The sequence below is a fragment of the Pholcus phalangioides genome, unplaced genomic scaffold (genome assembly GCF_987345545.1).
Source record: "Pholcus phalangioides strain wild (caught in Gottingen) unplaced genomic scaffold, Ppha-v1.0 ptg000024l_1, whole genome shotgun sequence".
NCBI classification, from domain to species: domain Eukaryota; kingdom Metazoa; phylum Arthropoda; class Arachnida; order Araneae; family Pholcidae; genus Pholcus; species Pholcus phalangioides.
This window is the reverse complement of record NW_028301616.1, coordinates 12,609,601-12,636,018: the sequence shown is the minus strand read 5'-3', so window position 1 is coordinate 12,636,018 and position 26,418 is coordinate 12,609,601. Positions and strand designations below refer to the sequence as shown.

Here is a 26,418-nt window from a genome sequence, read left to right as displayed (position 1 = left end):
ATGAATTGGTACAGGTTGGAGTCTGCGATGCATGTGTGTCCCCAACGTATTTATGCTATCAGAATTGTGCTCATTTCGTGTTCTTGTTAGCGCTGCCATCTTTCCTCTGTTTCAAAGTGGAGACAGAACAGACTGAGCACGACCAGGCTCTGTCGCTGACGCGATTTGAGCTCATTGCCCTGGAGGACGCGGTCGTACCGGAGAAAATTTTGAAAGACAAGGAGGGAATCATCGAAGTAGGGAGAGTATGCTTGAATTTTCTCGTTAATACGTGAAAATCAGACTTCTAACATCGAATGAAGGGTGTAAGTGCACTGATCCAACTGACGGCCACATTTAAATAAATCTACTGAGAATAATGCATCTTGGAGCCATCTATCGGTGACTTCGATATGAAATTTTTTAAAATTAACAATCTGGAACTTATTAAAATTAACAATCTGGAACTTATTAAAATTAACAATCTGGTTCCACTCGTTTAAACCACAATTTCTTTTGCCATCATTTGTTGTTTTTAATTAGTTTTTAAAATTTTGACAATTCTTTTGATGCACCCTGTATACTTGTTTGAATCCAGCGCTTAATTTTATTGTTCTTACGATAGCCTGGTAGAGAACGAGTACTTCTTCGATCGCCACCCGAGGTCATTCGCGGCGGTCCTCAACTTCTACAGGACGGGCAAGCTGCACCTGGTGGAGGAGATGTGCGTCCTGGCCTTCAGCGACGACCTCGAGTACTGGGGACTGGACGAGCTGTACCTGGAGCCGTGCTGCCAGCACAAGTACCACCAGAGGAAAGAGCACGTCCACGAGGAAATGAGGAAAGAGGCCGAATCCCTGAGGCAACGTGACGAGGAAGAGTTCGGGCTGCACAGGTGCGCACCTTACCAGAAGTTTCTTTGGGACCTCCTCGAGAAGCCGACTTCGTCGCTTGCTGCTAGGGTAAGTGTCGATTTTTTTGTATGTGATATTGGCTTACATACCTTGTCACGTGTGCGTAAGTTGATGTTGGTGGATTATTATGCATGAGAGTCCTTGAAAGTGTCTCTTTCGAGATTGTCCCAAACCCCCCCCCCCCGATCTACGTCAGGGGGTTCTTAACCTATGGATCGCGATCCGAACTTGGGTCGCTCTGGCTCCTGAGATGGGTTGAAAGAATTCACTTACAATCCAGGATTAATGAAAAAATTGCTAATTGATGAAAAATGATTCCAAAATTGATGAAAAATGATTCCAAAATTGATGAAAAATGATTCCAAAATTGATGAAAAATGATTCCAAAATTGATGAAAAATGATTCCAAAATTGGTGAAAAATGATTCCAAAATTGATGAAAAATGATTCCAAAATTTATGAAAAACAATTCCAGAGTTGAAAAATAACCCGATAATTAATGAAAAATAATTGAAAAAAGAGGAGAGAAAACACAATTCCAGAATTAATGAAAATTCAGAATTTAAGACGGAAATAATTTTCGAATTATTAAACGCTTTCAATAACTTAATGCCCCCTTTTGATTAGGGACCCCGTGGGCCTACAGTAAAGATATCATGGACTCATTTTTTCTAGGTCCGAGAAAACTAAACATTTTGTTGATGAGAGATATTTCACGAGAATTTCAGAATTAAAAAAAAACCGATGGGTTGTGAAGTTGATCTTTCTTGTTGATTTTGAGCCGTGGTAGGAACCGAGAGACACCCAGTCACACTGTGATGCAAGTGCGTTGTTTCAAGGTACTGAAGGTGCCTCCGGGAAGCCTAACCATTTATTGTAGCCTGAACAGAATATATACATATGGGCATGTTCATTTTCATGCACATCGCCAGTAAACGTGCAAAAAAACCCAAGGCTGAAAAAGATGCTCACTCTGATCTACGTTCTTCCCATGTTCACGAGTAACTTTTTCATCAACATGAAAAAATTGGTGAGCAATATTGAGTGACCCGGAAGGCCCCGGTCATTACACTTCAATCATTACCCTTACCATTACCAATCATTACACTTCACTCATAGTTAGAGAAATAGATGGCAGTACTGTAACAAGCATTGCACAGAAACAAAGATTCACTACACGTAAACGCACATTCAAACATGTCCAACTTTTTAGAAGTTCCTCAGAGGGATATGGTCGAAGTGTGGTTCTTGTAGTATAACGATTGTCGGTACGAAATTTTTAGCGCGGATGACGCTGTATCATAAAGCGTATGAAACAAATTTGGCACGATTGATCCAGGTATTCAATGTTCAAGGCGTGATTCCTAGCTCTTCTTTCCATTTAAAAGTCTCACCACAGAACAATCAGACCTAGAGCATTTAGAAGTCACGCACAATACGAACAGGACAGGCAAAATATTCCCGCAGAGTCATTTGCTTCCGAATTCGGAAGAAACATGACCGCACTTAAGCACGTAAAAGACATTCCCGAGAAACCACGTTAGAGGGAAAAGAACACATACATGGCACATTTAGACGTGCACCAATTCATTTCATACATTTCACCCAATTTATGTAGCCACTGCATTAGTCTTAGGTTTATTAAATGAAATATCCCACATACCGCTTATGTATTTTTGCGCTTTTTTCTTGAAATTATTTCTCCTATTAACGAATTTTTTTTTTGTCGGTGCGCAAATTATTTTCACCTTTTAAGTATTTTTCGCCCGTCCTCAAATTATTATTCCTATTTATTTACATTTTGCCGTTTCACAAACTGTTTCCTCCAATTTCAACCCGTCCGCAATTTATCAACTATATTCACTGGTGCGCAGTTGCAAAAAGGTTGAAGAGCATTGATCTAAATGCCAGTAAGCGTTCAGTTACGAAATTGTACAGTACTATTTATGCGTGAAATTCAGAACGTTCGTTTTTAAACGTTTAAATTCCGGATTCAGTGGAAGCATTTCAATGCATATTGCACTATAACACTACAATCGGTAGGCTTGACATTAATTTCGAAAAGAATGTGTCACACTTTTATCATACATTGTTCAATCCCTTTTACCTTATGTTGATATCTAAATACCCAGCTGTTATCTAATACTCAATGTCCACTCCTCCGCCTTATTTATTATCCCACCAATTTTTCCGATCCGGTCAACAAGTAATCATTCCAATCCAAAAACACAATCGCTTCCATTTAAGTGACAACATACGACCATAAAACTTCAAGGTCACTAAATGTCGCACCAACGTCTATAAATCTCCAAGTCAAACGTGTCGATAGCATTAGCTTTCACCGCACAACTCGTGTGGCTATTAATAAACAGTAATAAATAGGTATTGTGCGCGCGACTGAATTACCTGCCGATGTACGCACCCGTACGTCACGAGTACCGTTTTGTGTACAATTTTGTTTCCATTGACGTTTGTCGTGCCCACCCTCACCCCCATCCAAACTGTGAGTGAGGCAAATAGATCTATTAAAAGGAGTACGAAAGCGGAAAAGGTAAAATATTTACTACTTGACGTGCTCGATGTCATTTTCCCATAGAAATCCACTCACACACTCTCTCTCTCTTCGGTCCTTCAGCAACTCCTGTCCGTCCATTCCAATCAATCCATCTCTAGAACATGCGTGGACACTCATTAATGTTTGAACGCGAGGGAGTGAGTGAGCCATTAAACCGTGAGAGCTACGATTGACTCTCTCTCTAAAAAAAGTAACTAAAAAATAAAAAATTCCATTTGTTTGTAGTTTCTAGTGCCATCTAAATAACAAAATCAGTTTACATTGGCGTAGTTAGCCCCCCCCCCCCCTCTCACGGACTAGGACCATAAAGGACCAGACATTGTCTGTCCTGTGTACTGAAGTCTCCTAGGAGATGTCAATCAGTTTAGAGTAAAACTAAAATATACAATTTCGAGTTTAGAGTAAAAAGTCTAGTTAAAGAGAGATTCTACTAATGATGCGCATAATTTTCTTTAATCTTAGTGTCACGCGATAAGAGATGGTGTTGATGGTATGCTGATGTTGAGCTTATGTTTTCACGAAGACATTTTTTTTTTCCTCTGGAAATTATCATTATCATCGTGTCTGTAATATATGCACAATCAATGGAATGGGAACAAAATCTGCGTCCTCAGTGCCCTTCAATTTTAATGGTTTTCGGGGTAAAACACTGCGCATACTATTCGTATACACAGAATATGCGTGTCATTCTCGGTGTCCATGTCTGTTTTTACACTGATTATACCGGACAAAAAAAACAACAACAAAATAACTAGGAATCGCGTTTAGTCAAAAAAAAAAAAAACCCAGGAGAATCAAAATTTTGCATATTACGTAAATAGGAACCATTTTCAAAACCTTAAAACTGAGTCGTTATTTGTCTCATCGCCCCCTTTTTGAGGAAAAAATAAAAATTTCTCGGTGTTTTTCTTGTTAAATCAACTTCAGGATCCGAATTGAATCTATAGCTCCTGCCGCCTTCTATGATCCGTTGCAGCGCCCTAAAAGGGGCGATATCATCCGTTTCGGAGGAAAAAAATCTGTCCAACATTAATGTAAGGTGACCTCGGCTACGTAAATCGACTCCCGTTTGTATTACAATCGAAAAAAAACAAAACAACCGATGTTATAGCCCTTTAAGACCGGAAAGTATTTGAAAACATGAATGTTTGTTGAGTATTTCACCCGCACGATCGATCGGTCTTAAAGGGATGCAAAGTGACAGTAAAGTGTACAGCAGAGGTCTTCAACCTTTTTTTTTCCAGTCACGAGCACTGCCTGTTCACCCATCATCAAAAGAAGAGCACTCTTACGGCAAATTTAACGTACGAATGCATGAAATGACGATGATTTCAATAATTGAATGCAATTACTCCGAGGTGTTTAATTGGAACGTTGATCAAATGCTGGTGAGCACGAAATCAGACATGAACATCGAGCACTCTTGGTATTTCAAGGAGCACCGTGTGCTCGCGAGCATCAGGTTGAAGATGCCTGGTGTACAGCAAAACCTGTTAACTTAGACACCTTACATTAGGCGGTTTTGAATGGAACCGGATAAATCTATACTTATTTCAAATCTATTTCACACATTTGTAATATTTACAAATACATGTACTGTGCAAGCAAAGCACCAGAACCAGATGATATCTATCCCAGGGTCCTCAGGGAATGTGCTAATGAATTGTTGGGGCAGTCGCACAGATATATAGGAGCAGTGTAGCTGAGGGTATCGTCGCAAGGGATTGGAAACTTGCTAATGTTGTTCCGATATTTAAGAAGGGTAGTAGAGAAGCTGTGTCCAATTATCGTCCCGTGAGTTTAACAAGCTCCCTCTCGAAAATTTTGGAAATTATCATCAAAAGGCAGTTTGTGAAGCGGGATAGACGAGAATAATGTATTGTCGGATAATCAGCATGGGTTCAGGAAGGGGAAGTCATGTGTAACTAACCTCCTTTGCTTCTATGATCACGTGACTAAGGCTTTGGGTAAGAGCAAAAATGTTGATGTTGTTTACCTTGATTTCCAGAAGGCATTCGATCGGGTCTAACATGGCAAACTCTTGAAGCGTTTACACGAGATTGAATTGAGGGCAACTTTCTGAATTGGATAGAATCGTGGTTAAGAGATAGGTCGCAACGAGTTATGGTGAACGGGCAATTCTCTGGTTGGACAGACGTCACAAGTGGAGTTCCTCAAGGAAGTGTCCTTGGTCCCATACTTTTTTCACATTTTATCGACAAACTCGATCAGGGTATCGATGGGATTACTAGCAAATTCGCAGATGATGGGAAGCTAATGGGCGTAATAGGGAATCAAAACGATAGGGAGTTGCTCCAGACCAACTTAAACAGGATTGCAGCATGGGCAAATGAATGGAGCATGACGTTTAGCGTTGATAGTGCATGGTCGCTCATTTTGGTTCGAACAACCCACGGTTCTCTTACGAATTGAATGGTGTCATTATCCCGGATGCAACTAGGGTCACCGATTTGGGAATTCTCATTGACGAGCGGCTTAGGTTTTCTGAACATTGTTCAGCGGTGGTCAAAATATCAAATAGAATGCTCGGTTTTATTTTCAAAAGGTCTCTTCGCGTTCTCCGAAAGTCATTCTTCCACTTTTCCAAGACTTGGTTCGTCCTGGACTGGAATATGCTGTAAGGTTTTGGAGACCATATCTACAGAGGAACATTAGACTTGGTTGAAGGGGTGCAGAGAATAGCTACGAGTGTCCTTATTGGCACACGGGGTTTGAGTTATGAAGAGAGACTTCATTTTTTGAATATGTTTACATTGGATGAACGCAGGTGTCGAGGAGATATGATATCGAAGTGTTCAAAGTTTTCAGCGGGATGGATAGGATGGACCATGAACTTTTAGTACACCGCCAATCGACTGCTTTTACAAGGGGACACCAGTATCGATTGGTGAGGGACAATTCAAGGTTATGGTGTCGCAGGGAATTTTTCTCTAATAGGGTTGTTAATAAACGGAATAGCTTACCCCCGGAGGTAGTAAATTGTAACACAATTGATACGTTTAAAAAGAAATACGATATAAACATGTTGGGGTAAAGTTATCCGTACTTAGAATAAGACAACCATAAGTATTCTTTATGGGCGTTGTATAATATTTTATCACGTGTATATATTGTTTATAATTTTTGTTAATTGCATTTTTAATTGGGTTGCTGCATTTTCAACAAGGTCTCTTCGCGTTCTCCTAAAGTCATTCTTCCGCTTTTTCGAGGCTTAGTTCGTCCTGGACTGGAGTATGCGGTAAGGTTTTGGAGACCATACCTACAGAGGGACATAGACTTGATTGAAGGTGTGCAGAGAAGAGCTACGCGTGTCCTTATTGGCACACAGGGCTTGAGTTATGAAGAGAGACTTCATTTTTTGAATATGTTTACATTGGATGAACGCAGGTGTCGAGGAGATATGATCGAAGTGTTTGATCGATCAAAAAATGAAGAGAGACTTCATTTTTTGAATATGTTTACATTGGATGAACGCAGGTGTCGAGGAGATATGATCGAAGTGTTCAAAATTTTCAATGGGATGGATAGGATGGACCATGAACTTTTAGTACACCGCCAATCGACTGCTTTTACAAGGGGACACCAGTATCGATTGGTGAGGGACAATGCAAGGTTATGGTGTCGCAAGGAATTTTTCTCTAATAGGGTTGTTAATAAATGGAATAGCTTACCCCCGGAGGTAGTAAATTGTAACACAATTGACACGTTTAAAAAGAAATACGATAAACATGTTGGGGTAAATCGAGAAGCTATCCATTCTTAGAATAAGACAACCATAAGTATTCTTTATGGGCATTGTATAATATTTTATCATGTGTATATATTGTTTATAATTTGTGTTAATTGCATTTTTAATGGGGTTGCTGTATTTTTGAAACATATGACATCCATATTTTTATGGGCATCTTTTTATCAGCCACCTCGTTGGGCATTTTGCCTGTTGTGGCGTTGTATTTGTATTTTGTACTTTTAGATGTTTTTTTCTTCTTGTGGGCCCTACTCGTGGCCTGTTGGTGGCTATAAATCTATAGCACAGGATCTCCACACCACTGTGCCCCCATATATATCTCTAACTCTGGACAGATTTTAATGGAGCCGTAGATATCCAATTAAAAAAAAAACAGGCTTTACTGTGTATATTACGGACTAATGCTCGAAGTCTGACCACCCACATCGCAAACTAGTCAATGTTTGAAATGTAGTTACTGTGCGAAGGGGGGAGGGGAACCCCAAAACAATCACGATACTTGAGGAAAACCCTTGAACAGCATTTCTCAAGCCAGCGTTTCTCTAATATAATAAGTGATTATTATGTAAATAATTTGGTAGTTCATTTTAGTTCTACTCGGGGAAAAAAAAAATTTCTCACAATTAGTACATAAAAAATTGTTTAACTTGGTACGTTAAAATACCGTGGGTAGATAAATCGTTAAGAAAACCCGGAATAATCCCGATGATGCCTATAAAAAGCCCTGTTAGAATCACGATGCTTAAGAAAAGCCTTGGAAGTATCACGACGCTTGAGAAATCCTTTAAAGAATCACAAAATCGTAATGCACAAAGCATGCGATGTATGTAGTATTATAATTGTGTGGTTTAGTACTTGGTCACGCAAACTTTTAGATTCTTGGATTTAATCTCGAGATTACTCGACGTTTTCTAATGGGGTTGATATCAAATTTGGTCTTTACAATTATATTCTCGGCTCTTTTTGCTCTCTTCCTTTTCTTTTAACCCATTCGGGTACGATTCTTTCCAATGTCTTTATTACATTCTCTTATTCATTAGTGTCCATGTTCGATATGTCTTTTACATCTAGACTCGTAAAGTTGGGTGTGACACAAGAACTAGACATCTGCAAAGACGCGAGTCTAAGGCATGACTGTTGTCTCATTTAGATTTTTAACCGGCTTTTAACATCAACAGTGAATTATAAATGTACTTAATGTTTTAATTGTGACCTATAGAGTGTTTCGGAAAAGCCCGTTGAAGGAACGTAAACGGCCATTAGACTGTCCATGGATTTCGCCTCGCATTAACGAGATCCAAACGGTCAGTTCCGAACGAAAAGCACGAAAATTAAGCACCCGCGTAAAATATGCGTCGGGCTATTTATTTCACGTGTCGTCACGCGAGAAACTACGAGATAAATATACGACGACACGTTGGAGGATAAGGAAAAAACTGCATTGTTATGCAGAACGTGGTCCCGTTTTTGCCTACCAAATTGACGGAGTGTGTGTGTCCTCATTTAAATCCCAAAGGTCAGACTACTACCGTGATTTTTGACTGGGCGAGTCTCTCTAAAATAATCTTTTTTACGACCTTGTTCCAGAGAAAACGGCTAAAAAAAGGAGGAAAACTGGGAGGAATGGGATAAGGAGATTCAGTCAAAATGAAAGACCTTTTATAGTGATTTTAGATAATTATGTGAAATGTGTCCCCCTTTCCTCCTGGGAAATTTGGCATTCGTCGTTTAAAGTCGATCGGATACGATCGTGTAGGCTGTACGAAAGTGCTGAACGAATACGTACTAAATAGGTGGTAATAGTTGCCTCGATATATCATATTATGTCTGATCAGTGAGTCAGACCATGTAAAGTGAGCACCGAGCATGATCCTGGGTCTGTCTCCATGGGAATGTAAACATTTCTACGAAAATGGGGCAACATTTTCTCATTTTTAGAGTGTGATAATGTCTGCTGCTTAAACAGTCATTGGTAATATCGGTTGTATATTTCGTTGAAGTCGCTCGTAATATCGCATTTCATAACAGGCTGTCCTGTCCCCAGATCAGTCACGGGCTGATGGCCGATCTGAAGAGTTTCTCTGATTAGATATCTTCAGGTTTTTTCATCATGAGCCATGTTCTGGCTGGTTTTTTTCCGATAAAAATAGGGAAAATCGAGTCCCCATTTGAAATACAGGATATTGTCAACTTTTTCTTGGCGACAAGTTATTTGGATATATTTCCAATTGGAAGTGTGCTTTTTTGGGATCAACGTGACCGTTGAACGTTAAACAGAGCGCCGAGCTCAAAAGAGCCTTGTTCTCCTTCAAATGGATGAGTTACTTCTTGGAGTAATTCAATATTAGATTGGTATAAAATATGCCATAAAATGATAGTATTTGAAGGGGGAAAGAAAAGAAGAGAATTGTCTTATTCACCAGTTTGTCACACATTTGATGGCTTCATTCGTAAGACTGTCTTAAACATTCCCTTGAAAGATGAACTATTGAATGTTTAAATATTTTACAAAAATATATATAGATGTATATACACAAGCGCGCAAACACGTTTTTCAAAATTTGGACACATATTTTGTGTGGAGTATGTTTTTAGGCCTCAGATGTTTCAGAAACTCGCGAGCATCATAATTGGAGATATATCTCAGATGTTAATGACGCGACCTTTCTTGTTTTTCGAAGTAGTTTCGTGCTAGTTCCTCGATGTAGGAATACGTAGACGACACCTTCGAATCTTTGTGCAGATCGGTGAGATAGAAAAATTTTGGTGCTTTAGTGAAGCGCCTGAGGACGCGATTCTGGAATCGTTGTAGTTTGTACGTGTTGCTCTTAGATGTGAAAGCCCAAGCTGGGGCACCATATGATAACACTGGGCGAATGATTTGTTCGTACATCAAAACTTTGTTCTTCAAACTAAGTTTAGACTTCGAATATGAGAGTCTCAATAGATTCTATAAGAGGATCTCTAATGAGCTTTTTTGATTTTGTTCTTGGTATGGCTCCTGAAGTTGAGTCTTTCATTCAGGGTGGCACCCAGGTACTTAGTTTGAGTCGATGGCACGATATCTTGTCGCTCTATGATAACCTTCGTATTTGATAGGATATCTCGGTTTGTGAGCCATATCAGCACACATTTGTTCACATTCAACTTGACATTGCTGTATGCATTTCATTTTTCGACATTTGTGATCAGCTTCTGGAGGTTACTTATCGCTTTCAAGGGTTTCGGTTGAAATTAATATAGCATCGTCGGCGTACAAACCCAGGATGCCCTTTGGTAGCATGAAAATATTGGGTATCGTCGGGCCCAAGCTGGAACTTTGGTTAATTCCTGCGGTTATACATCTTTTTTCTGATAATGAGTCGTTTATCTTGACCTTAATTCTTGATTTCAGTAACGAAAAATTCATTAGAAACACGGGGGGAAAAACGAGACATTTATAGTCTCTGAGTTTGTTAACAGATGGCGCTGCAATCTTTAAACTAAGTACGATATTTACAAAATATTTACCATTTGGAGCAACAGCATGGGGAAAAGTTCCGGGACAAAATTCGTGCAAACGTCTCAACGAGGTGGTCCGAATTGAATGACAGAATTTTGGAATTAATTGCGAAATTTGCTAATGAATGGCGCTGCCGTTGAAAACTTCAGATGCGCTGCAGTATACTCATTAACTCGGCTCATGTATGACCAGGACATACCAGATTAACGAAATCGCCTGAAATGTAGGTGAGAGAAAAGAACCCTTTCTCCGAGAATAGAGCATAAATTTATGTGCACAGATAGTCATATTTTTTATCATTTTATACTCGCAGGCAGAAGCGTATTCACACGGAGGGCTAAGCTGGTTGTATTCCAGGGAGGCATATTCGAGGAATCAGTGGTCAAGGAAATTAGAGTACAATAGGACAAGGGTGGCACAAAACCAAAATCCATGCTGCTTCTTATGGATGAAATGACTAGGCCAGAGAGTTTCCAACAGAGTGACCTAGAGAGTGAGGTTGTAAACCAGTGTGAGACTAAAACATTGACCGAAAGAGTGTGCAAACATGTGAGTGACCCAAAGAGCGATCTTCTACTACTTAACCGTACATGCATCTCGTACACATTTCTCTGCGGAAATTTAAAAGAGCGATCTGGAGAAGTGCAAGTATGAGAGTGATCAAAAGAGTGATATGGACATTGAGGAACCAGGTGAATGAGCGACTAAAAGAAGGAAAAACCTCAGGTGATTGAACGACTAAAAGAGCGATCTAGAGAGTGAAAGTATGTGAACAACCTAAAAATTGACTTGTAGACAGAGGCGTAGCCGGTAAAAAAAATTGGACTAGAATGGGGAAAAGGGTGGCAAAAAGAAGTCATTTGGTTCTCCACATACTACAGCTCGTGCGTCGGCTAGGACTTCGGCGAGTCTCAAATAGATCTTTTACGGGTCTCCCCACTATAGTTACTGCTGATTTTTATCGATTTATTGCTTATTTTATACACGTGATTGGTTTCATTTGACATTGTTACATTTAACACATTTGATTTGGTTACATTAGCTGGAACTCACTGTCGGTTGCACCTGCCTACCCATGTATAAAGACGTGCATTTTTGCTGCGAGTGATGGCCGACTACGTAATTTCAATGTTCAATCTCCGGAGAAACCCAAGTTCCCATGGGACAACGTGCTTAAATCACCTAGTGTGTGGTAGAGCCTGAGTGTCTCTGGGTTCCACTATAATGAACTTATAGTGTGAAAAAAATGAAAGTAAATTATGAGAATCGTCCCGGGCCGGTGTCTTGTTTGCTCCACCCTTGTGTGTGGTGGGGAGGGGGGCATGGCAAAAGTTCTATAACCCGCAAGTGGTAAAAACCATAAATCCACCTCTTCTCCTAGGAAGCTTGCCCAAAACGCCGGATTACTGGACGAGCCGAATAATAGGTAGTCATTTTTAGGTATGGGTAATGCATTTTTAAAATCCCGGCTGGGACATTTGCACAAGTTTCTGCTAATTTTGTTCGTAGACCAAGTTCTCCGTAATTTTGCTACAAATGGTTGAATGAAAATATCGTACTTTTATTTTTATTTTTCAAATTGCAGCACTACCTGTTGCGAAAACTGATAACTAATTTTTAATTCTGTTTGATTCAAATACTGTTTTCCTAAGTACAATGCAACAAATAGTGCATTTCTGTTTTTCTACTTATTTCTGTAAATATCCCTGCCAATTTTGAGGCACTTTGCATGAGTTGTGTTGCCTTGTAAAATAATAAATTGAAGTTCTTGTGTGTACAAACTTTGATAAATTTTGATGAAACACATGAGAAATAAATTAATTCCTTCGCCAAGAGCTTTTATCCAAGCATTTATTTTCCTCTAACCGCTTCTCTTATGGCCACCACATACAGCTGACTGACCATTACCGTGTAGCCATGGTCACCATTGACCGATTGCGAGTTTAGACACTCTGAGCTTTCCTGGTAACACTGTATACTCCTGCTTTGCTGTTGATCTTTAGTACGAAATCGATTCATACTATAAGTTTTTTTTCCCCCTGCAGTATCCAAGGTCAGCACGAGGTAAAGTGGACACAATAATTCATTTTTTCCTGCCTCTGGTTTCCTAACGAGCGACTATTAAAAGATAGGATTAATGCTCTTCCAATTTCGTTTACCTTAAAACAAAAATTGAATGACACGAGTCCATAAAAGATGGACTCCGTGTAATACTTGAAACAAATAATATTACATTAAAAAAACTAACTACTACTATTCCTTTGTGGGGTGGACTTATTTATTACGGGTTTTTTTTGACACATGGTCGATTCTGTATTGGTTGGACTGAGCATGAAGGAATTGAATCGGAACTGTTGTTAACATGAGGTGATGTCGAATGGACTTTGACACGCTCTAAATGAAACAGTGTGTCATTATGATCTCACGGGTCGTTAAATCGTAATAGCAGATGCTGCATCGTCCAATGCGCAAAAACCCACTAAAACGCGTTAAGTCACGTGACGGACATTTTTCGATTGATTTCCTCAGCCGTACTTTAATATTTTTCAAAATGTGTTCTTTAATATGTTCCAAATTTATTTTAGAAATTTATCAAACAATTATTTAGTTACTTATGTGATTACAATGCTCAATAAAAAATTTTTTTTTGTATGTTAAGACAATTTTAATGATTTTAGAGTAGATTGAGACTCTTGTTGATCCTGAATCTGGCATTGGTTTTGTCAGATTGGCCGTAGTTTTTGAGAGAAAGTGAAAATTAAATTTCAATGGTAAAATACTTAAGCAGCATAAAAATCACATTGTTGAAAGTATGCATTGTCTCAAAAACAAGAGCCAATTTGACAAAACCAATGCCAGATTTGGAATCACTGCCCCAAAATGTCTTTAAAATCACTAAATATCTTTGACAATAGGATTTACTGCATTTATTTATAACGCACAGTTTCAATGTGATTTGGTTATGTTGATGTTGCTTATGGTATTACCGTTAAAATTTAATTCTCACTTTTTTTTAAAAACTAGACTCAAACAGGCAAAACCAATGCCAGATTTAGATTCAGTGCCCCAAAATCATCCTAAAATCACTGAAATATCTTTGAGACCAGAATCAGTGTTATCATTGCATTTTATTGACATGGAAGAGGAGTTTTGTACATCTGGCCTAAACCTCTCTTTTGCCCTCAGAAAAATTAGAATCACGTGAAGTTGGCTTCGCTGTAGTATGATCATTACTGTTAAAAAGCCAACTTGCAGGAATAGTTGAAAAATTTGGTACAATTTTGTCGTTGTAACCGAGGTTTACGTTTTCAATACTTTTTTCATCGAAAAATATAATCAGAGGCAACTAAATATTTTGCATGACGTTTTCATTTTTTTAATGATTTTGGGAGACTAATTCGATGGAGAAAAATACGGAGAATCGGGGTTATTAATACTGGACCTCGCCAATTCTCACATAAGATGTAAAATATCGACAAAATTACGAAGTATTGTCAAGAAATAACCCTTGGCAAGAAGAAAAATGCTACAGAAATTCTGCAAAGAAGTATTTCATGGGGGGGGGGGGAAATGAACTTGGCAAATATGTAAGATAAATATTTATAGTCATTCATTATAGCACATTTTATAATGCAAATTATCTCCATTTCCTGATTTTAGTCAAGATTGGAAATCAAGGCAATCTTCATTGCAAAAAAAAGGGACCTATTCATAAAAAATATGGAAGAGAAATAAGAGAAGAGCAAAATATGGAAATGCTTCGTATAATGGTCATGCCAATGAGCAAATCGGAATGTCAAACATCTTTTTTCAACGTTAAGTGTAAATAAAGACGAGCATTCCATGATGCGTTTAACTCTAATTTTATAGGAATGTTTTGGGAAAACGTCATTGAAACTGAAACAAAAATGGTGAAAAACTTGTCGTTATATCCGAGGTGGTTGCTTTTCGACGTTGTAAGCACGATTCACTAACGTTATTCTCCATGGCACCGTTTCTCAACCTATGGTTCACGACTATTGCATGGTTGGTCCTCAGGTAGACTTTAAAATTATTAACCCGTTGTAATTGATATTAGTAATATCCACATGGGTTCAAATAAGATTATACTTTACTTTCATACTTAGGTTCACCGTACATCGAGTAAAATGCAGGAAATTCCTATGCTAAATACTGCATATCACTAAATTTTGCCAAAAAAAAATTACAATTCATTGCTTTAAGTGCGACTTGCAAATTGCTGAAGGCGTGGGAATAATTGGCTTCTACATATCGCAGTGAACAAAAATTTATTACGCAAAAAAAAATGTTCAAATGATGTGATGGCCATATTTCGTTGAGAAAAATTTAGTTTAACAAAGGGATCTTAAATAATAATCCGTAAAATACGGGACATCGCCAGTTGCCATCAAAAACATTTTCAGAAGTACGCACAATCACCAATCATAATTAAAATTCAAAAAAAAATTGAGGACAGAGCGTTATACCTGGCAAATATGCGAGATGAATGTTATTAACGACCACCTCTGAACAATGGTAATCTCCGAATAACGACCACATTTTGTTGGATCTGAACGCGTGCCATAGACTTAACATTACAGGTAACCTCCGAACAACGGTCACTTTGGACATGGAGTCGGGAAAAAACGCATGTATCAATATGAGAAAAATAATTTTCAACGGAGTTTTTCTCCCCTTTCCCTGAACTCTACGGAAATAAAAATCAGGTATGCTTTCTTTTCCGGGGTACAAATGCTAGATGGGTATATTGGAGGCAGTGGAGAGGTAAGAACGGCCACCAAGTGCTCTACACTTGCATTTAAAGATCACCTAAATGATCTGAAAATGTGCTGCGGTCCGCTTAATTGAAGTAGGAATGTGTCGCGGTCACGTAAATGATCTGGAACAGCACCCGGGCCACTTGAATGATCTGCAAATGTGCTGCGAGTCATTGAAGTGATCTGAGAATGTGTCTCTTTGTTAATTCTTACAGAATTAGGTGTGAGATCCCCACATTAGATGACCCCGAGGGCCAAATGTGGCCCTTGAGTTGAGCTTGCATGGTCTAGTTCAGTGTTTCTCAAAGTGGGCAATATCGTCTCCTGGTGGTCGATGGAACGGTCCGGGGGCGATAGAAGCTACGAGTATAACATAGGATCCCATGGGTTAAATCGGGGAGCGATGAGAGAGAAACTTTTTCGAAGAAGGAGAGGAGGGGCGATGTGTGTGTGGGTATGCAACAAATAGTTTTGAAAACTATGAACTCTAGACCATAGTTCCCCAAACTTTTTGTTCCACCGCTTCCCTTCAGAAATTTTTTCTCTCATCGCTCCCCAACTCAAGCGAACACATAGGATCCTATTACCTGTAACTTCTATCGCACCCCCTGAACCATTCCGTCGTCCACTTTGAGAACACTAGTCTAGTTGATCGAGGGAACAAAGAACTATGTGGGGGTTGCTAGAACGCACCACCTTAGTCCATATCAGTTTTTCTCGCCAAGTCGTTTCTCTTGTCTTCTACCTCAACACTGCAAGCCTAAATTTTCGGATGCCAAAATAGCACTGTAGATCGATTAATCAGTTGTATAATAGTATACGATAATATTAGAATAAAAACAATTATATAGTTATCCTAATCAATTACAGAATGGATATTATCGTTTTTCATGTTATATAGACCGCAAATCTTTGATGTTTTTTTTCAGAAATAAAACTGCGACCTCCAAATAGCGGCCACATTTTCATGGTCCCGTTAATGACAGTTTTTGGGCGGTTTACTGTATTATGATAATTATGGCAAAAATTATGTGTATTCACGACTTTGGTAAATATTACAATTTTTAATAAACAACGTTGAAAAAATAGGACAAATGTATAAAAAAAAAATCGGAACAACGAAAATTACAAGAATGTCCCGTAATACGGGACACAAGTGGCCCACCAAACTGCTTCAGATACTTTACTGGTCCTTATTTTCAAAAAGGTTGAGAAACACTGCTCTATAGGAATCAATCCGGACCGCCAATCCTCGACGTTTATAGCTGAGATACCGTTATAACCGAGTTTGACTGTATCTATCGGATCATAATCATCGATGTTTTGCATAGTTTTGATAGAATGCAAATTTTATTACGATAAACATTGTTTTGAACACTATCGATGTGAACACTAACACTATATAAGCTGTTTAAAGTGACGGTAAAATAATTGTGTACAGTGGAACCTCGTTTATACGACGTTCAAAAAGCCGGGTAAAAACGTCGTATAAATGCTTAAGTCTGATAACTGCGACTCATTTGAAGAAAAGGCTTCTCCCCTCCCACAACAGACATGCAAAATATGCATTGAATTTATTTGAATATTTCCCGATAAATTCATTAATAATCAATCAATTTGTTTGATTGCACCTTGCGTTTCCACTGTCTACAGCGTATTACCCAACCCATGGTCCGCGGGCCCTCTGTGTCATCTAGTGTGGCTCGACATCTCAAATTTAATTTTGTTAAATTTAATCTAGGTGGCACATTCCTCCATGTCACGCAAGTTTCCAGATCATAGTGTCCCCGCGGCACATTTTCGGACCACTTGAGTGACCCGGGGCCTATTTAAAGATCACCGCCAGCACAGTTACAGAGTACCAAGGCGATTCGTGGCGCATTTAAAGATCACTCAAGAGACCAGCGGAGCAGTTTCAGAGCAATTAAGTGACCCGCGGATCATTTCCAGGTCACTCAAGCTGCCCGCGGCGCATTTGCAAATAATTTAAGTGACCCGCTGCGCTGTTCTAGATCACTTAATACAGTCGTAGCCCCCACAATGGTAGGGTTGACAGGGCCCGATAGAATTGCCATTTTTTCTGCTTTTCATGCAATAAATTCACCACAGAAAGGGGGGGGGGGAGCGTAAAAAGTCCGTCTTACAGGCCCGTCAAAGATCTCAGCCTAGGGACCCCTAGGATGTGGGGGAGGGGCGCATGAATAAAGTGGCCCGCTACACATTTCAAGTTAATGAAAAGACCTACACTCCGCTAAAAGATGACATTTTTGTCAAAAGATTGGGTGTGAAAACGCCGAATAATTGCGGTTTTGAGTCGAATAAATGAAGTATTTTAGCATTAAAATGCATAGGAATCAATTGCGAACGAAACCAGACGTCGTACAAACGTGAAAGTCGTATAACTGAGTGACGTATAAACGAGATACCACTGTACTGTCATGGTGATATTTTACTTTTTTTTTGCGTGTAAAAATACTACGAGTATTTTTGGATCAACAGAGCAGGATATGGGTGGTTATAGATGCGATTCTATAACCGAGTGAGTTTGACGAATCACCGGAACAACACTGTCCGGAAGAAATTGAAACCGTCTTTCGTTCCTTTTTTACGTCCTATCCATAAATTCGGGACTCGTAACTTTAGGAGACAATCAATTCTGATGCTTTTTAAAGCGATCAGAAGAGTTTTTGGAGAAAAAGGAAATTTTAAGAGGTTTATTTTTTTTTTTTAAAGAGCAATAACGTTAAAATTTTATTTTACTATTATTATTATTTTGCTTTTAATGTCTTTTTACGAGAAACGAAGTTCTCTTCACGTTTAAATTGGATTAGGTTTTCTTTGATGTGAATTTGCAGCTTTCGCACGGGAGGGGAGAAAAGTCACGTTTTTTGGTGAATATATTTTCTTTTCAAAATACATGTTTTTTTAAATAATATTTATTTGCAATGGTTACAAACCATTGCTAAAAGGGGGGAAAAGTGGCAACACAGGTAAAAAAATATATTGGTTGATGAATTGGAAGCACCGAATACAAATACAAAGGCCACAAGCGCAACAGAAAAAAATGCCCAACGAAATGGCTTAAAAAGATGCTCATGAAAAATATGGATGTCGAATCTAAACTATATCAAAAATATAACAGCCCTATAACAGCAATAAAAAAAACCAATAATTATGATAAAAATATAAATATACTGCCCTTAAAAAGATTGTACTTTTCTTATAACTAAGTATGCTTAGAGAGATAGACGGCTTTTTCTCAGCCCAAGATATCAAGGAAACTGATATTTTCTGGATATTATGCTATGGTGAAATCGGAAAGAAGAGTCTCCGCTGGGACTCGAACCCAGGCCCTCTAGCATACAGAGCAAGCATGCTACCATCTACACCACTGAAGACACGATCCTGCCTTCCTTATTTTACGCACTGTGGTGTGAAGCGCTGAAGTAGAGACATTAGTAGCATCTCTTAACTTCAGGAAATGGCCCCCAGGCGGGACGATCTAATATCCAGAAAATATCTGTTTCCTTGATATCTTGGGCTCTGAGGAAACGCCATATATATATATATATATATATATATGTAAACCGTCCCACCTGGGGACCATTTCCTGAAGTTAATAGAGATTATTGAAATGCCTCTACTTCAGCGCCTCACGCCAACGGAGCATGAAATAAGGATCGTGTCTCCAGTGGTGTAGATGGCAGCGTGCTTGCCCAGTATGCAAATATATTCATTATAATTTTTGTTAATTACATTTTTGATTGGGTTGCTGTGTTTTTGAAATATGACATGCATAATTTTATGGGCATCTTTTTCTCAGCCACCTCGTTGGGCATTTTGCCTGTTGTGGTGGTGTATTTGTATGCAGGAGCACCTGGGTTCGAGTCCCGGCGGAGACAAGATGTCTTTTCGAGTTCACCTCAGCATAATATCTAGAAAATATCAGTTTCCTTAAGTATGGATAGCTTCTCGATTTACCCCATTATGTCTGTCGTAATTCTTTTTAATCGTATCAATTGCGTTAGAATTCACGGCCCTCGGAGATAAGCTATTCCATTTACTCACAACCCTATTAGAGAAATCTCCCTGTGACACCACAACCTATGTTGCGCACCTTTCGGCACACAACATGACACAGGGCCAATAACATAAAAAAAAAACAGATACGTTGTATAAACCCGCAAAAACCCAGGCCACCAGATAGCAAACCCGACCTATGGTTACAATGACTACACTCAGTAGACAGAAAACCCATTTCAGAAAATATAGCAAAAGTTTATTCGGATAAAAGCTTTTCTTTCGAACAATTTACATAAGATTACCAGTATATTTAAAATCGATTCTGCACGAGACAAAACTAGAAAAACTATTTATTATAGACAAACTCTAAACGCTATTGAGTCAGCTCAATATACTGTCCAGATGAACGGGGATATTAAGAGAACCCAAGGAAAAACTGACCCACGCAGAGTCCGCTACACTGACATAAATATTAGTGACCACTCACCACTTGAAAGACGATCTCGAGCATGGTCATCGGTTCCCCTTTCGGAACTTGCTTCTGGAATACCAGCGCCTCACAAATTCACATCTCGATGCGCGTCCCGGCCGCCGCTGTCAGTCGAGGAAAGAAAACTGAGCACCTCAACGAGAAGGGAAAAAAACTAGCGCCTCGCAAATTCTATCCTGGCTCTTTATTTTCAAGCAAGAGACAAAGGGACCAATAGAAAGTCATGTAGATTTCTAATTTGCATATACTTAAATAAAAGTTTAACTTTCCCTTTTTTTTGGTTAGACGACCCAAAGTCGAGCATAACACCTACAATCGTCCTTTACTAAACGATATTACTTTACCGCACGCCAAACTCCGGTCATATATCGCCATACGGCAATTTTCAACCAGTGGAGTTGAGTGGGAAATGAAGGCTCTATCCATCGGTGGTCGCTCCAGACTCGATGGGTAAAGAACTTGATTCTGACGTTCTATGCCCGGATTCGAACCCATGGACCTTGATGGTAACCTTCATAGTGGAAGACGAGCATCTTACCACTGCGCCACTCGGATGCCCAAAAGGGTTCCCTAGTCGAAGCAATTGATTGGCGGTGTATTAATTACTCATGGGCCATTTTATCCATCCTATTGAATAATTTAAACACGTCAATCATATCTCCCCTCTCCCCGACATCTGCAATTTTCGAATATAAACATCTTCAAAAAATCAAGGCTCTCTTCATAGTTTAAGCTCCGTGTGCCATCAAGAGCACGCGTCTCTGCACCCCTTCGACCAAAGTCAATGTCCCTCTAAGTATGGTCTCCGAAACCTTTTGAAACACATCATCCTGTTTCGTTTCTTTTTATTTTGGCGTAGAATCTTCCTGATTGGCTCACAAATACCGCATAGTGATTGGATGTGGGGCATAGAAATCACCAATTCTGAGCCCGATCATTTCTTTTCTTCACAATAATGATACTGGCACGAGCAGGGAATTTTTTTCCCTGAATATTCTAAGGGGAAAATAGACTACTTACTGACGTCATAAGTAGAGTGTGGAGGCCTTCTATCTCTAGGAGGTGCTGACGGAATACTCCAATCCCCGGAAAAGTGAATGGATCACTTTAGGAGAACGCGAAAAGAACTTTTTGTACAAAAGAACAAAAATTACATTCATTTCCAGAAAAATAAAATTTCTGAGAATAAAAGAAAATTGTACATAAATATGAGCGTGCACCTACATAAGTTCCGGGTTCAACATGCAACAATTATGGATAACCGTACGATATTAAATAATGTCGATACACAAATAAAAAGACTGAAAAAAACGAAAGTGATGGGGAAAAAAATTTGCTCGTGAACTCTCCTTTAATTATTCGAAGAAATCTCTAACTTTTATAATACCATACAAGAACCAGTAGATTTTAGAAATGCTAGTTTTTCATAATGTTTTAGGAATTGATTGATGTGTCGAGTTTTAATCTAGGTATTTCGATCTGTAAGCATTGCAGTGAACATGCGACCAGGTCTCGAGAGAATTTTTACCACAAAATGTACAGTTTTCGACTGCGTTAATGAGAAGCACCTATCCATTTGCCTAAATACCATAACAACAGTAAACGGCCATAATGCTTCGAAATCATTTTAACACCGTGTAGGCTTGAAAGAGTACGCTGATTAATGACTTCGTTTTCTCAATTTGAAGAGGGCTTCGCACCTTGTTCAAATCTCTAACTACAACTACTTTACCGCACATCAATTCTTGTCATTCCGCTATACAGAAATTTACTACTGTTCGAGTTGGGCCTGAAACGAAGGCACCATCTATCGGTGGTCAACTGAGATTTGGTAGGGAAAGAACGCGTTATCCATGTTCGTCCCCGGGATCGATTCTGGTTCTTCAAAGGAATAAACTAGCGTATCACCAGTTTACACACTGGGTGTTCCTGAAAAGTATAACACTGATCGAAATACAGCAACGTATGCAGTCCGGTTAAACTCTGAAAGATATCTACGATAAGTTCTTTAGCGTCAGCGCTAGATTTCATACTGACATGTTCTGGTAAATCCTATAAGTAACAGAACCCTGTTGCCTAATATAGCAGTCGTAGCTCCGACAGCCAATCAAGTGGAGGGAAAGAACGCTACAGCATGGCCTGGCCGCCGCTTATCTCATACCGGTAACATTGGACGACTCACAGAACACTACCATTCCGGAGACGCAGGATACCTATGCGAACCACAACTCGCTATCCCCGTGGGACTTATCGGATTAGAGCACAACCTGCTGTACCACTAGCCTTCATGGTGGTAGGTGAACATCTTGCCACTGCAAAACTCAGTCGTTTCGAATTTCAAACTGAACCCTCGCTAAAAATTATCAAATTATAGACACTTGACAGTTCTTGGCATAGACATAAAAGAAAATTTTTATGTCAAACACATTAGAGAATTATTGTTCCGTCAGTCACGTATATTGTTCGTGTCCGTCACGCGATCGATCAACAGTAGGACAGCGGTCATGTCATGTCTCAAAAGATCATGTTTACCCTTCTCCGGGATCTTAATTCATCGCCTCGTTTCCTCGCAACCTTTAAGCGAGGTTGAAATAAAAGGAATGAGAGAGGCGGCCTTCCCTTCTTTTCAACCCATGGCCAGCGTTAATAATCCACCGCCGTTGTTATTACCAGCATGAATGACCATGGCCTGGCATTGATGGAGGAAACACAAATAATGGAAAGGAAATATTAGGGTCGGGAGATCATCAACATCTACCAATGTTAGATGCTCCACCCCCCTATCATGTATCTTCCAGTGCCTCGTGGTATGGAAGCGTGAGTGGGTCAGCGTGGCCCTTACCCTTAGGTACTGGTCCGTTTCCAGGTCGGTCATTTCTCTTATCTGATCGTTGAGAAGAACCGTGTAATTTCCATAATCGATCAGCGAATCTGTAATTTTTCTGAGTATCTATTCCCACTTGTTTTGAGTAATTTTGTAAAGTAACTGAAAATATTTGAAATGATTCCCTATTTTGGGAAAATCGTACGGCTCTCAATTTTTTTAACCGGCAAAAATCCCTACACCCCCCAAGTAAAATGTCATACCTATTTTTTTTAATGAAGTAGGTTTTCCGATTTACAGCACGCAGTAAGGTAAATATGTTCTACTACAAAATCAACTTTGCACAAAATATCTGGGTTCATTACTATAATAAAAAGGTCTTTGAAGAATGCGAGATATCTCGTCAGTGCCAGTGACAGCGTTACTAATTCGAATTAAACTAAAAAAAAACGGGTCTTATATATATACAAATAATACGGTCACCCCTCATTTACTGCCAAATAATTTCCCGTGCATAATAGAATGCATTTGAAAACCCTGATTAACGTTCACCCTGGTTTTACGGACGAATTTTTTTGTCCGCTGGTGTCCACAAAAGAGGTTTTTCGCTTTAATTTCCCTTGTAAGATAAAAGTATGGATTTCAAACCCCCCTGATTACCGGTAATCCCTTTTTTACGACCGAACTTCTTATTGTCCCGCCGGTGTCCGCAAAAGAGGGGGTTTTGCTGTAATTTGCGAAAACGTTAAGCATTCGAAACTCTACATGCGAGAAACATCATTGAGTTGATGCTGCCACCTATCCAATGACAAAACTATTCAGTATAATTCCCCAAGTGAGATTGGTTGGTTTTAAACCGGTGTGCAACACGAAAATGAATTGTATGTTATATAGTATGATGTAAAAAACTATTTTCATGCTGCATGCACAAAAAAAAATTCCACGTTTCTGAGTGCAATATTCGCAGAGATATTTGAATTCGAAAAACGGGAGGAAGATGGGGGGGGAACAGCATTAAAACCCATTTAAGACCAGAAAATTTTTGAAAGCATGAATTTTTCGTTAATATTTCTCTTACACAGGCTTAAAGTGGGAGAAAACGGTTTACCTACATTTAATGCTGTCTTTTCCCAATTTTCTTCCGTTATTCGAATGCCTCAGTGAATATTGCACTTAAAAACTTGGAATTTTTTTTTCTGCATCAGAAAAGACGGGGCAACAACTTTCTAATTGAGTTTTTGAGCACAGGGTAACATCCGTATAAAAAGTTGACATTTTTATTTTAATGACTATACAACACCCTCTTACGATGTGAATGGCGTACCTGAGTATTACACGTTTTTTGGTTTCTTTTTCTAATTGGAAAGTATGCCTGTGGGACCAACGGTTCACCAGGAAAATGGCATATGCCCTGTTACCTATACATATGGTGACCATACGTCCCGGTTTCATTTCTTTTTTTTTTAGCTGTCCCGGTTTTTCCCGTTTTCTGCATGACGCCCAATTGGATTTTTATTCTTTAATAAAGTCAAAGATTGAAATTATTTTTCAACACACAAATGATATAGTAATTACAACTGCAAATAACATTAATCTCCCACATTTGCCTTGGTGAACGTTTTACTTCGTGGAATCCACTGCGATTTGCAGTAATGCTTCGTTTCCCGCCATTGCGATTTTCTGTAATTCCAGCAATATATGGCAACATTGTTCACTTTTGGCAATAATTGGCGATGTCCCGTATTTAGAATCCCAATTTCCCTCGAGGAAATATGGTCAGCCTACCTATACACACTGTGTATATATATATATATATATATATTTTTTTTCAATCTCCCATACCCCGTTTAGGAACTACTGATGTACACTTTTTATGATATAGTGCCACGTATGAGTGAAACTTTGCACTATTTTTAATTCAACCCTTGGAGGGGGGGGGGGATACCCGGGGTACGCGTTCATTTTGACGCCCCGTTGTAATGTCGAAGGGGAGGATTCAGAATGAAATTTGCCCCTTCTCGGGTCCAGCACCAGGGGCACGAGACCCGCCTACTCCCCCCCCCCCCCGTTGCGGCCCTGGGGATACCGTACGCTATATTGATCATTTCAGTGCAAACGGCACTTTATTTATGCCGATCGGTTGATTTTCTATTAGTTTTTCAGATGTGACTTGTACTTTTCGCTCACGTTGTATATTCAAATTTTCTACTCTTCATAATATCTGACTTCTTTGTGAAATAGATTGATATTTTTTAAATAATTTTACCATTATCTTTATATGCATTGCTAAAATTGTGCTAATTAAATGGACCCGTTGTAATTGAAACCCGTTTATTCTATTTTCTTCCATTGAATTTTGCGGATATTCTTGGACCAACCAGACCAGCATAAAATGTTTGCCCCCCCCTCCCCTGCCCAGCCCAAAGGGCTGATTGTGGGAATAAGAACGGGCCAGGTAGGCCCGTAGAAGGGTGTTAAAGAAGAGACTATTTTTTTGTATGTAATGTATGTGCCAGAATATACGCTGAGTAAATAGGTGCCATAATACGTAGAGAACACTGTGCTACAAGAGATGCATAAGAAGTTATCAATATAAGATAAATCAAGAGGTTAAATAGGTGCCAATTTTACGATTTAAAAAGAAAGAATGGGGATAAATAATCCCAATATATTAGATAAATAGGAGCCAAGTTATGTACATTTCAGCACAACTCAAAATAAAAATGACATTTATGTGCAACTATGTACAGAAGGTATGTTGTGTGAAAAAATATAATACATTCAAATGTTCCCCCAAGGAAGGCGGCAGATTTGTTTAAGGCGCCTGTAAATCTTTCTTCTTGAGATCCTAGGCGGCAGTATTTCACTGTAGTCAACAATTTCAGTGATGTGTGGATAGGCAGAATTAGACATGCGATCAAATTGGTTTTTATTGTCTTTTAATATATTTCCATACATGGTTAATTCTAAGGTCGTTTCTTATATTCTTACCTCTTATATACCAAGGTGCCCCAGTGAATTTCCTTAGTGTCTTATTCTGGGTAGCTTGTAGGGACTTTATGTTAGCTTTGTTATCATGTGCTCATGCTGGGGAGGCATACAAAAGGGTGGGTCTAATAATGGATTTGTAAAGTAGGATTTTATTTTTAATAGAGAGCTTGGATCTTGGAAAGGTAATTTTATTTAAGGCTCCAAGTATGCTGTTAGCTTTGTTTCGCACATATCTTATGTTCTGCTTGAAGGTGAGTGCATTATTGAGGATAACACCCAGATACTTTATCTGGTTAACTGGAGTAAGTGAGCAATTGTTGATGTAAAGTCTGCGAGATCTGGGTATCTTTTTGCATCGAGTAAACCAAATGAATTGGCATTTGTTGCTGTTTAGGACTATATCTGATTCATTGCACCATTCTGTGATGTCGTCTATTGTGTCTTGTAGGATATCAGCAGCATCTCCTGGATTTTTATGTCGACATATGACTACAGCATCATCCGCAAAAAGTGATAGGATGCCAGCTTGAGGTGCGGGAATGTCGTTTATGTAAAATAAAAATAACTGAGGGC

General features: G+C 39.1%; 1 protein-coding gene across 2 annotated transcripts in view; it reads left to right on the top strand.

Annotated features, from left to right (window-relative positions):
• Positions 1–26,418, top strand: part of LOC149068747 (potassium voltage-gated channel protein Shab-like) — a 128,759-nt gene that overhangs the window by 54,478 nt on the left and 47,863 nt on the right. For both annotated transcript variants that reach the window (XM_089250514.1, XM_089250513.1), the window contains exon 3: positions 605–941. In XM_089250514.1, the coding sequence (XP_089106640.1) occupies positions 605–941 (337 nt within the window). The remainder of the gene's footprint in view (positions 1–604; positions 942–26,418) is intronic.